The 12,333-nt window shown below is 38.6% G+C and overlaps 1 protein-coding gene across 3 annotated transcripts in view; it reads right to left on the reverse strand.

Annotated features, from left to right (window-relative positions):
• Window positions 1-12,333, reverse strand: part of SPRED2 (sprouty related EVH1 domain containing 2) — a 92,234-nt gene that overhangs the window by 27,478 nt on the left and 52,423 nt on the right. For all 3 annotated transcript variants that reach the window (XM_039532475.1, XM_039532474.1, XM_039532476.1), the window contains exons 2-3: window positions 2,873-3,050; window positions 1,724-1,892 (exon numbers count right to left, since the gene is read on the reverse strand). In XM_039532475.1, coding sequence (XP_039388409.1) covers window positions 1,724-1,892; window positions 2,873-3,050 — 347 coding nt within the window. The remainder of the gene's footprint in view (window positions 1-1,723; window positions 1,893-2,872; window positions 3,051-12,333) is intronic.

The following is a 12,333-nucleotide window of genomic DNA, read 5'->3' on the forward strand; positions in this document are numbered from 1 at the left end:
AGTTCTGATACTTCAAGAAACAAGCTAAGGATTAAGTTTTGCTTCTAAGAATATCTGAATGCAGTGAAGCTTCAAATGTATATGCTTGGTTGTGCTAATTTGACCAGATTTCATAGACAGTATTGAGTCACAGTGACTCAAATCCAGAACTTCAATGTATATATATGAGAACTGGTTATTGGTTTTAATTTGGATAGCCCTATTTGGAAGTTAAGTAAGAGTGCACCCATCAGCATCAGTTTGTTCTGTTAATGTGATAAACAGATGCACTGATTTTGAACAGTAGCTAAAAAATTGCCACACAGCTTTAAATGTATACTTGACTCTTGAATTCTACTCAACTTCAATACATCTTCAGTTACGAGTTGCTGCCATGTACAAATGTTCTCAAATACCATTTTATCACAATTTCCCTTAAATACAGAGTATATACATTATTAATATAATTGAGCTTCAGTGTGAATTATATTATAGAAGATGCCACATTTAATGCCCCAAAGAGCTTACAGTTTATATGAGATAAACAAGAAAAGGAATACAGTTCAGAAGCATAGGGCCTAATTCTACTCCCATTGATTTCCATGGCACAGGGTCAAGCACATAATGCATGAATGACCAGTGAGGATTTGATCTCATCTCTCAGTGGATCATCACTGAAACGTCTGCTGTAATGGAGGGAATTGAATGATGAGGGCAGGAATTGCAAGCATAAGGAATGGCAGAGAAGAATGGAAAAGGAACAGAGTGAAAAAAGGATGCACACAAAAAACACTTGGGCATAATGACAGAGATGTAGACTGGGGTAGAGATGTGCAAGACCTTAAAAGGCATGGACAAGGAGTGCCATGTATTTGTGTTGGGACAGCTAAAGATGTTCAAAAATTAAAGATCCAAAAACGTAAGAAACTAGATTTTTAGCACAAATATCCTAAACTTAATAGTCTGTTAATATTTATATATTTATTCCAGTCATTCAGAAAAAAAGATAGCTCTCGCAGCACAACTACCTATATATGAAAAGCCATTTATCAAATAATTGATTAATTATTTTTCACTTAAAAGAGAACAAAATAAAGGATAATTTTGAATTGAAGACACATTTTTATTCTCGTTTGATGGCAATATAATGCGAAAAGAAAATGTTTAGAACAACCTCCAAGTATGGACAAATCTTTTTAATTAAAATACAATTTTTGAAGGGATAAAAAATATGAAGCCTTCAAGCACTACAGTTCTCCAATTAAGAGGAGACTTAACATAATTAATTTTGTCTAAGAAAAAATCCTTATGATTTATTCAAGTCCACATAGGAATTCATACTATAATTTAACAAAGCACAACAACAACATATAATGAAATAATTACCAGTGCAGCATTAGCTGCATGTACAGAAAAGGGACCTAAAAGACAAGATGTGAAATACTTTGTTCTTTTGCTAGCTATAGTTAGATCCACAGCTATAAGTAATGCATCTTTTCATTTTAGGTCTTGATGGATTAGGCTACATAGGGATTGGAAACTCTGAAGAAATGCCCGAGTTAAATCCTTCCCTCCCCAAGAGGCTACTAATCTAATTCTCTACTGAACAAGAACTAAACTTTATTTTAAAGGCTAATTGGCTGACCGCAGTAAGAAATGCATTCAAGTTAGCTTGAGTGAGTCCTGTCTCTGGAACCTCTCCTCTGCAAAGAAACAAGCAGAATGCTGATAGAAGCTTCAGTACCTTCATTGAGGTCTTCAATTGCTTTCCGCACTCCTCTATCAAATGCTCGTGCATCGGCAGGACTTTGAAAAGTGAGCCCAAACTTCCTGTTGTCAACCTTCCAGTGGTGAAATGTAGGATTTGCTTTAGTGTAGACCAAGTCCTTTTTTACAAAGCATTCCAATACCACCTAAAAATTTTCAGCACAAAAGTAAGGTTACATTTACACTTGAAAGGCGTGGCTGTCTCTGTTTTAGTACAGACCAGAATCTCCTGCCCCACAATCACCCCAACACAAAACAAGCAAGTTATGAATCTGTTACTCTGGTGAGAGAATATCATTCAATATAAAATCATGTCAAAAGTAGTTGTAAATGAAACAAAAGCTTTAAAAATCCCAGCTCTCTTGACAATAAGATAATCTTAAAACTACACCAAACTATCCACTTTTATTCAACTAGCTTATTTTCAAACATCTATTATAAGCATGTACCAAACCAATTTGCAAGAGGTGGATTTTTAAGCTTTTCCATTTTATAATTAGGTATCCTAAAAGCGACAAGAAAAACTAACCAACAGGGAACTAAAACAACAGGTGTTTTTTTTTTAAACTTCCAATTTATATTTGAATATAAGTTTTATTCATTTTATTTTGTGCAATAAAAGAAGTCTTCTAAATAAATAGCTATTGGAAGGAACTGAGCTTGTCAATTCATAAAAAGACAACTTGTCCTCACATTATTACTCTACTAGTCCAAACCTTGAATAGCATGCAGCATAAATAATTCATTGCTGTTTTAAAGGCTTGCATTGCATTACTCAGTACAACGTGACCGGCTTCATGAATTCTTTACACTTCAGTTCACTTCTCACATATTCTTTTTAGGTCTTAGAAAAATAAATGTGTCAGTTTCATGTTTTAGGAATTAAAGGTGGCCTTTACATATTGCTGTTCAACATGCAATTGCTATCTCAAGGAGATAATATGGCAACCTAAAAAACAGGTCATGATAATTTATTGTTCATTTGAATTAGGATGGGTTTATTTTGCACAATCCAGCATTGCTTTCAAGTTTTTTTTTTGTTTGGTTTTGAAACTCCTATAAGAATATGTTGATTTTGGGTAGCTTTCCTAAGAAAACAGACAAAAGTTGAATTAAGTTCTATTACCAGTTTGTCTTTTTGCCTTTCCCCATGGATTAGAAATCCACTTCTTCCATTGCCCTCTGGGTACATGACCTTGCAGACGCCAACTTTACTGAGACCGCCTCCTTCTTGCGGTAACCATCCCCCACTGGAGTCATCTCGAGTCATAACCACAGCTTTGACTCGCACAATATAGCTGTCACTGTAACGACAACAACAAAATAACTGTGTGAGATCACATATAATCTTACAAGAGTTTAATTTATTGCAATATTTAGAAAGTAGAGATCTAGACTCCAGGTACTTGCGCAACAATTTAAAGTTTTATCTGAGGATAGATATAAGTGTTTATAGCAGATGTTCTTTACTGCCACAGTCACTATACAAACAGCAGTAATTGCCCAGTCTAATTTCAGGAGCTCAACACACAAATGAAACAACACACCACAATCAAGCCTGAAGCCTTTTACCCCAGTCCATCAGGAAAAGACCCCGAATGGGAGACCAGCCTTGCAGTGTGCCCTGCAGGGCTACAGATGTGGGCTCTATTGGACTACAAAGAGAAGCACGTTCCAGGGCTGAATACCCCTTGCAGAAAAGCATCCTGCCAGCAGTCCCCTCTTGAACAGGGGGAAGGATTCTAGCTCCAGTGTCTCCCATGATCACAACTGCTGAAGTATCACACCGGGAGAGTGGGAACCTGTCAGGTACCAGCGTCCAAAACACGAAGGGCTACCTCCCACCCTGAACACATTAAATTACATTTGGAAACTCATCTTCAGCCAGCATAACATGCTCCCTGAGAGAAAGAATGAACCTTGCAATATTCCACGTAAGCATGCCCTCTGGGCACAGGAACAATTTGCCCAACATTAACCTTTAGGATCACACAAGAACTCTAAGGCAGCTCCACCTACCCCATAGAGAACATGGTGTTCCATCAAGATCTCATGGGCAGTGCTGGAAGCAGCTCACAGAGCTAAGAGAATCAGTGCCGATCCCTTACTAGGAGCAGATCAACCAATGCAACTAGCACAATTTCCATACTATACCCAGGCGGAAATGCAAGAATTTCTGACACTGCTAGCCTTGTCTCACCATTTAAAAATGTTACTGAAAGCAAAAGGAGAGTGGTCTTGTCACCTGAAGAGGAGCGTTCACTTCGAGACACACCCATAAATGCACTAGTTTCACCAGTCTCAGCTGGCAATCAAAACAAGACTTTCACACATCATGGAAGAGGAGAGTCCAAACAGAAGGTGGCAGAGTTCAGTCCTGCACAAAAGTGTAATTACTACCCCACCTACCACGAATCTGAGTAAAAAAACCCTCCACGTCTAGCATGTGGTCAGCTGTACTGATTGAGCCTAAGGATAGTTCTAGTGGCTATCAGGTCCCGAGCTGAAACTGAAGAGTCACCATGCACGTTAACAGTCAACAGGCATAATTATAATCACAGTTGGTTCCAATGCTACAACAGACATCTGATCACCTCATGCGGAGACAGTGTAGCACATTACAGTGACCCCTGTGGACCTGTACTCATCTCACTTTTTTTTACTGGGGAATATTAATGCAGAGTATGCTTGTAAATTAATTGACCCACCACACCAGGGTAGGAAAAAACAGAAGAAGAGGAAACTAATTGCTTGATCTAGTAAGTTTTCAACACACTGTCAAATCAAACAGGCCCAAAAGTTTGTACTAGTAAATGACACAACCTGTTCAGTCCCCACAACATACTGTCCATAAAAAGGATGGTAAACCCATGCAGCGCTCCCAAAGGATGCCTTTTAAAATAGGCTAGACCTCAGCCTGAGGGATGAAGCTTGAAATTTATTTTTTGCAAAAGTTCTTGGCATCTGAACAAACTGATAGTATCTCTTTAAACTTGACAAGATCTGGCTAAGGTTAATAGAGAGGCAGCACCATTTGTCCTTATACACATGGTAAACCTTTTTTTTTTTTTTTTTTTAAATTTACCAAGACACAGTTAATATTTCATTAAAAGTGGTTGTTGTTTGACGTATAACTTGCATTTCTCAAATGCAACCAGGCTTTAATATCTAGTAAGTCACTAACAGTGGTCTTGCTTCTAGCTTAGCTACATGACTCGGAAAACGTTTGTTAAAAATAAATATCCTGTTTATTTCATGTTTTCCTCTCCCTTTAACGATTTATTTTCCACTTTAAATAACTTCAAAAATATGTTTAAAAATAAGCTTGGCATGTAGTCCAAAATTATCATTGACCAGAAACCAAACACCCATACGTCATGCTTATTTGCATCCTATGGATTTTACATAGACAACTATGTCAGTCTGGCAACTGGGGAACAGCCGAGAAATAGCATGAGAAACGTTGGTAAAATAAAGACTCTCTCTAAACACTAAAGTGAAATTAATGCAATGGCTTATTTAAAATAAAAAAGTCAAAAGGAGGACTTGTTAATAAGTAATAATAAGGCTTATTACAGATCAACCACCTGGCTCACTTTGCAGTCCTTTGGTACTGTTATGGTGCACACTCACCACCAATGTGTCCTCTAGCGTCAGGGTGGGATCTCCTGTACTCCGTCTGCTTGTATGCAACTCTGCAGTAACAAAAGTTCAAACTACTACCCAAAGTCTTTCCAAAAAAATCAACCCTTCTTCATCTAGGCTCAGTCTTCAATCTCCCTTCTCGTAACTCCAGACTTCTTTCAGTGCTAGTATTTGAGCAATGCCCCCTCACACAGAATCTCCCTGAGGGATCTGTTCTCCTGCAGACTCAGGCCCCTTAAAAGGCAATCAAGTCCCTTCAGATGATGAATCCTAAATGTCCATCACCTGATGCCTCTTAGGCCCACCTCTCTAGTGGAGAAGCAACTAATTACAGCACAGGAGCGACACATGTAACTCAAACGTAAGAACATAAAATGGCCATATTGGGTCAGATCAAAGGTCCCTTTAGCCCAGTATCCTGTCTTCTGACAGTGACCAGTGCCAGGTACCCCAGAGGGAATGAACAGAACAGATAATCATCAAGTGATCCATCCCCTGTTGCTCATTCCCAGCTTTTAGCCAACAGAGGCTAGGACACCATCTCTGCCCATCCTGGCTAACAGCCATTGATGGAGCTCCCTCCATGAACTTATCTAGTTCTTTTTTGAATCCTGTTATAGTCTTGGCCTTCACAACATCCTCTGACAAGGAGTTCCACAGGTTGACTGTGCACTGTGTGAAGAATACTTCTTTTTGTTTGCTTTAAACCTGCTGCCTGTTAATTTCATTTGGTGACCCTCTAGTTCTTGTGTTATGAGAAAGAGTAAATTAACACTTCCTTATTTACTTCTTCGACACTGGTCATGATTTTATAGACCTCTATCGTATCCCCCCTTAGTCGTCTCTTTTCCAAGCTGAAAAGTCCTAGTCTTATTAATCTCTCCTCATATAGCAGCCATTCCATACCCATACTAATTGGCTCTTAACCCCTTTCTATCTTGTGATGGGGTTTTGCCCGGTCACAGATATGCTAAAAGCAAATTCCAAGACAGGAGTGTATCTAAAAGACACCCCAACTAGCACTGTTCTGTATTTCAGCCACAGGATGCACACACAGACTAGTAGGAAATAGGAGAAAAGAAACGACAACAGGTAAAATTATTTTTCGCCCTGCACCCCCAAGTTCAGTTTGGTCATTTGGAATGTCAAAAGTAGTACCCAGAGCAGAAAGGCAGAGATCTGAGATCTACCTGGTTGTATCATGGAGAATCTGTCTCCTAACGAAAGCCTTCACAGAGGCCTGACTGTTTACCTTACGATAGAGATAAAGGTATGGACCGATGCCTGTGTTATTGCCCTGCAGAGTTAATTTCAGAACTCCTCTTTTCCTGGGAGATCCAACCACCCACTCGGAAAACCTTCAGAAGTCACCCAAAAACAGAGTATCCTAAGGAAAATGGAAGACCTATGAAGTTTGGCAAAACATAGGAGTCTGCCAGACAGTGGAGCCTCTGCTTCTAGCTGGGTATAGTAGGAATCACGTAGTCTGTTTTATGGTGATGGAAAGTTCTAGAGAAGTCTCTCCAGAATGGTTCCCTTTTGATTGGATTTATCTACTAGACTTCTGGTTCTCTTATTGGATTTGCATGCAAAACAGCTTCATAAGGACTGTCTGATGGTTTAGTATGGCGTTTATTCTACAAGGTAGAGATTTACCTTCTGTTTGCCCTGGGCCTCTGGCACTACTTTTCCATTGGCTTTCCATGACGTTTTCCAACTTATTTTGATGTTGTCATAAGTGGCTTTGTGTGGACATCTGCTTTTAATAAAGTCATGTATGCCTACATTGCTGCCAATAGCTCTGGATGAGATATGCAAAGCATCAGTAGAACTGAGATTAAGTAACTAGGGATGTCTTCAGAAATCTTGCTCCCAGCCCTCAAGACATTGTAGCCTTCTATAGGAGAAAGTCAGATGAGCATGTCCAGAGTCTGATTGATCCAGACATTAGTATTTTCCCTGTAAAATGTGTTATGCAGCCATTGACTTCTACTAAAAATAATTTCTAAATTTGATTTACAGTAACTTTTAAATAATTTATTTGCTCCACTCTGGATATGAAGTGGCCAATTTACATATGCTACATTCTTTTCAAACAAAAATTGACTGGCTTCAAGAAAGCACTCGCCATGGTGATGTTTGAACTCTCTTCTCCTGTGCTTTGTTTTTCATAGTTTCTGAAGATTATCTCTATGCATTGATTACTAAAGATTAACTATTTGTCTTTCTTCCCCAACTCCCTCTGGTTTTTCTAAGGTTGCATTCCTTCTATTTTGGGCTTAACTGCTTCTATATTACATCCTTGAGTGTTATTGGGAAGCATTCATGGAATTTCAACCTTTATTTTAAGAAAGAGACATGAACACAATCTTCAAAATACTCTTCCATAGAACAAATGGCTTGTTTCCTTTTTTTTTTTTTAAAAAGCTTCTTGAGTGTATTATAGCCCAGACTAACATTTTCTATACAATCTAGTACTAACTTTCTAAGCAGAATTCAGAGCCTTTCACTTTCCTGAAACAGCACTGCTAGGAACTTTCTAAAATTTGTTAATTTTGATTTTACTTGACTTAATGACTGATTCTAATCACCGATATTTCAGATTTCTAAGGTTTAAAGGTTGCATGTTTCCATTATCTCAGATAATTAGCTCGTCGTTGACAAGCTTCACATGCTCTTCTGTTTTAAATATTAGTATAACTCTGGGTTTGAATTTTTTTTTAAAACTACCCTCCCCCTCGCATTTACATTCTCGTTGGGGCACTAAGTGAATCATACGGCTTTTATTAAGACATCTATGCTGATATTCTGACCTATGGCTCTTTTACACCTTTAGTACCAAGGCCTGCAACTGTATCCGAGTGTATAACAGCTGCCTGACTGGATGTCTCAATCTGACATTGAATGTGGGAAAAGACAGACACTTTGTTAATTGTCACTGACAGTTCCACCATTGAATCATATGTTGTGGAAGTCGGTTTGGTTGGATTGTACCCAATGTCATCAGCCAGGAATGTCTTACAAGCTTGATCCAAGTCTACTCAAGCCAATGAAGAGACTCAAACAGACTTTGGATCAGGCCCCATATCTGGAAATTGCATAAGGCCAAAAAGTCATCCCAAGGACACTGCCATGGGGACATAGACACGAATTAAGTCAGACCAAACTGTAGAGTGAAGAACACAGAAACAAACTGAATACTGAGGCTAGCTGGTAACAAATACAATTCAACAGAACACTGGTATAAAGTGGGAACTGCTAAAGAAAGAGAACATTCATGCATTTTCACTTGACGGCAGACGACAGAGAGCAGCCAGGTAGACTGGCTTGAATGACAAGGGGCTGGACTAACATTATAGCAGCTAAAAATTGGTCGTTTAAAGACTTTTAAGATTACAATTGATAAGAAACCTAACACAACAAAACAACATGCGATGAAAGAAATACATTTCAAAAATAAGCCCAGATTCCTGGTTTCTACAGTTGTCCAGGGAAGTGTATAGATAAATGCAGGTTCTATAGAGAAAGCCATGACTTCTCCATTTTAAAAACTGTAAGTTCAGGGGACTCAGGTTTTTTCATCAGGAGACAAATCTAATTTCCCCCCTGAAAATGAGATCTTTATCCCCCTTTGCCATAGCAAAAACAACACTGCCAGACAATAGTTTCTAGTTTGTGAGACAGGAAGAATACTAAATTGCTCTTCTAATACAGTCAGTTGGAATTCTGTGTCCAGCTGTTACCAGAAGGTCATATTTACATTGTACACTCTTTAGAGCAGGGACAGGCTCTCCTCCCTCATGTATCACCAGACACAACGCTGCCACTATTTCCAGCTATACTAACTATTAAAAAAGACCTAGGACAATAATTACTATTTGGTTCCACTATTAAGGCACTGCACTACGACTCAGGATAACTGGGGTCAACTTCTAGTTCTGTCAAACTTCACTTAATGTCTCTATGCCTAAGGTCTCCATCCGTAAAAGTGGAATAAGCAATGCTTTTCTATTCCACAACAGCATAGATAAATACCTGGGAGGTGTTTAGCTAATATAGTGTTGGGTCATACAAGTACCTAAACAATTCTGCACGCAAACTGTTTATTTTCTTTGCAATATAATTTCAGGTGACTGCATTATGGCCTTGACTAGTTCAAGCAACTCATTCTCCATAGTTAAATAATAATTTACAAATCCTACGTGAGCATTATTGGTTCAGAGCAGCAGGAAACTCAGGATCTTTTTGCTATATCCATCTACTTTTATTGTGCTGCAGCCATTTTTTTTAAAGGAGATCTATTCAAAGCATGTACAATATTTGATTTACTTCCATTTATAGTATATTGAATGCCATTAAGATTAGTTAAAGGTCAGTCTTTCACTGTTAGAGTAAAACTACCAGAGGAACTGCCAAGTGGCTTAAATTCTTCCCATTTTATTGGCTTCTAAAAACTTTAAGACTGCCCTTAATTTTGGGGTTTGTTTATGGCCTACATACTATTCTGTTTGCATAATCTATTCTTAATTATTAGATAATGGGAATATTTAGCTATTTTAACCCAAAATGATTGGTCTTAAATAGTGTTAGAAGCCTTGGAAGAAAACATCTGCTCAGATTATCCAACTGGGTGGCAGGATGCCAACCTTTTCTATCACTGTGTTTCAAGGCTGTTAGTCAGCCCCACCCAGAACCAAAACCATAATGGAACTTCGGGGCTAAAGGTAGCCTGTGGTTTGCTACACGTTTTTTATTGGAAAGAAAAACACAACCTATTTAAAGTTATAGCTCCTGGGCATTTTTTTTTTAAATTCGGAAAGCTAGTAAGAATTTCCTTTGAGAAACAAACAAACAACGATACTGTAATAAGCAAATCACTATCATGAATATTTTACCAATAGTTCAACACCTTTTTTAAAAAAGCCAAAAGATGGGGCAAATATATAGAGTAGTTGCAATATAAAGGATATTTTACTATCAATTTTTGAGGATTCCGCTCAACTGCTTCATAAAGTGTTAATGTGTTGGTGTCATAGAACTCCCTTGATCTTCACACAAACCATACCAGAAGGAGAAATCAAGACAAAAATTGAGTTATGTTAAATGTCTACAGTGGGGTTTAGTGGCAATATCTGCAACTGTGTATCCAAAATTCATCATATCAAATAATTTTTTTTACTAGTGAAGGTTTTAAATTGCACTTCTGTCTGCGGAGTGAAAGATCATCACTTTGAAGTCTTTAAACCATGATTTGAGGACTTCAATGGCTCAGATATAGGTTGGAGGTTTGTTGCAGGAGTGGGTGAATGAGATTCTGTGATCTGCGTTGTGCAGTCGGACTAGATGATTATAATGGTCCCTTCTGACCTTAAAGTCTATGATTCTACCTCACCCTTTGGATTTGGGGGGGAAGAGGAATAAAGGGTAAGGAGTTTGGATATTTTGCTAGCTATTATGTGAAGCAACTCTCCTCCCCACCCCCAGCTGCTCAACCGAATACCTGTAGGTCTGTTTCCCTTCACAGTTTGATGAATCTATTGCAATGGCTCTTTCCCACACCCTCCCTCATTTGACACAGATTAGAATTTCAAGACCCTGCTGAATTATTTTCCTCTTCTGCTGATGGACACAGCTAGTAAAGAGCAAAGCTAAAATTAAAAGGGGGGGGGGGAGGGCAGAAGAGAGACAGATGAGGGGTAGAGGGAAGAGGATGGGTTGCTTGCAATAAAACACAAACCTCAGAACAGGATCTATTTATTCATTACATAGAAGAGTCTTAAAAAGAGCACTCCGAAAGAAACATTTACTTAAAAACTTGGACAACATTTTTTCCTACCAGTTTTCTCCTTTTTTCATTTAGCAAACACTGTCTCAATCTAGCTTTCTCTGCTGACAGCCATCTGCGTTAAAGATGCCATCACTACCGTTCTGACAGTTCTGTGAATGGGGATTGTTAATTGAATGTGTGGTCTCTCCTAGCTAGCTGCCTCTGCAGTACCAATAAAATGCCGTGTATCAAGAATGGCTTATAAAAAGTTTCTCAGCAACAGAGAGGACAGGACACTTCCTATCTAATGATTACTGTTTTAAGGTTGGTCTAATATTAGGTCAATGTCCTTTTAAAAGAAGGATCAAATTTAATAAAATAAAATAAAATCATGGTTTCCACCAATTCCGGTTCTTCCCCAACTCCTTCACGCTGCCCCCTTTTAAAAATAATTCTATGATTAGGTTTGTAATTTCTAAAGTGTCTAGCTGTAGTTTAAAATACTTACTTTCCTTTAGTCACCCATTATACTTTTAAAATCTAAAACGCTTTCTTCTGGAAGATTTATTTCAAGCATATCCTTTAGAAGCTGGCAACTCCCCTCTACAAGTTATATTTATCTAACTGCCTTTTCTAAACACATAAATGCGACATGAACTTCCTTCAGGGTAGAGTTTACTTCTGCCTCCTTCCCCATTGCTGATTGCAGCACAGGCAGCTGCAGACAAGGAGATGCAGCCAGTGTTAGGGGGCTCCAACCCCAGTCTGTCAGGTCATGTACACAAAAAAGGTATATTTAGCTAACATGCTAACTACACACCTTTTTTTCTAATATAGACAAGGCTCTGGGGGAAGGGGTGGCTAAATTATCTCAGAGGAACAGGAACAAATCCAACTCTAGAGCACCAAGTTGATGGACTCTCCCACACTGACTGCAGAGCAGATTTCCTACTTCCTCACAAATGACTGTGGAGGTATAGTGGCATTTAGGAGCCAGATGTTACGAAGAGGAGGGAGAAAAATTGTTTTTACCCTCGGAGGATAGGACAAGAAACAATGGACTTAAATTGCAACAAGGGAGGTTTAGGTTGGACATTAGGAAAAAATTCTTAACTGTCAGGGTGGTTAACACCGGTCAGATATGTTCTAGATAATACCACTGGTCTACAATTTTT

This window comes from Mauremys reevesii, linkage group 3 (genome assembly GCF_016161935.1).
Source record: "Mauremys reevesii isolate NIE-2019 linkage group 3, ASM1616193v1, whole genome shotgun sequence".
Classification (NCBI taxonomy): Eukaryota; Metazoa; Chordata; order Testudines; family Geoemydidae; genus Mauremys; species Mauremys reevesii.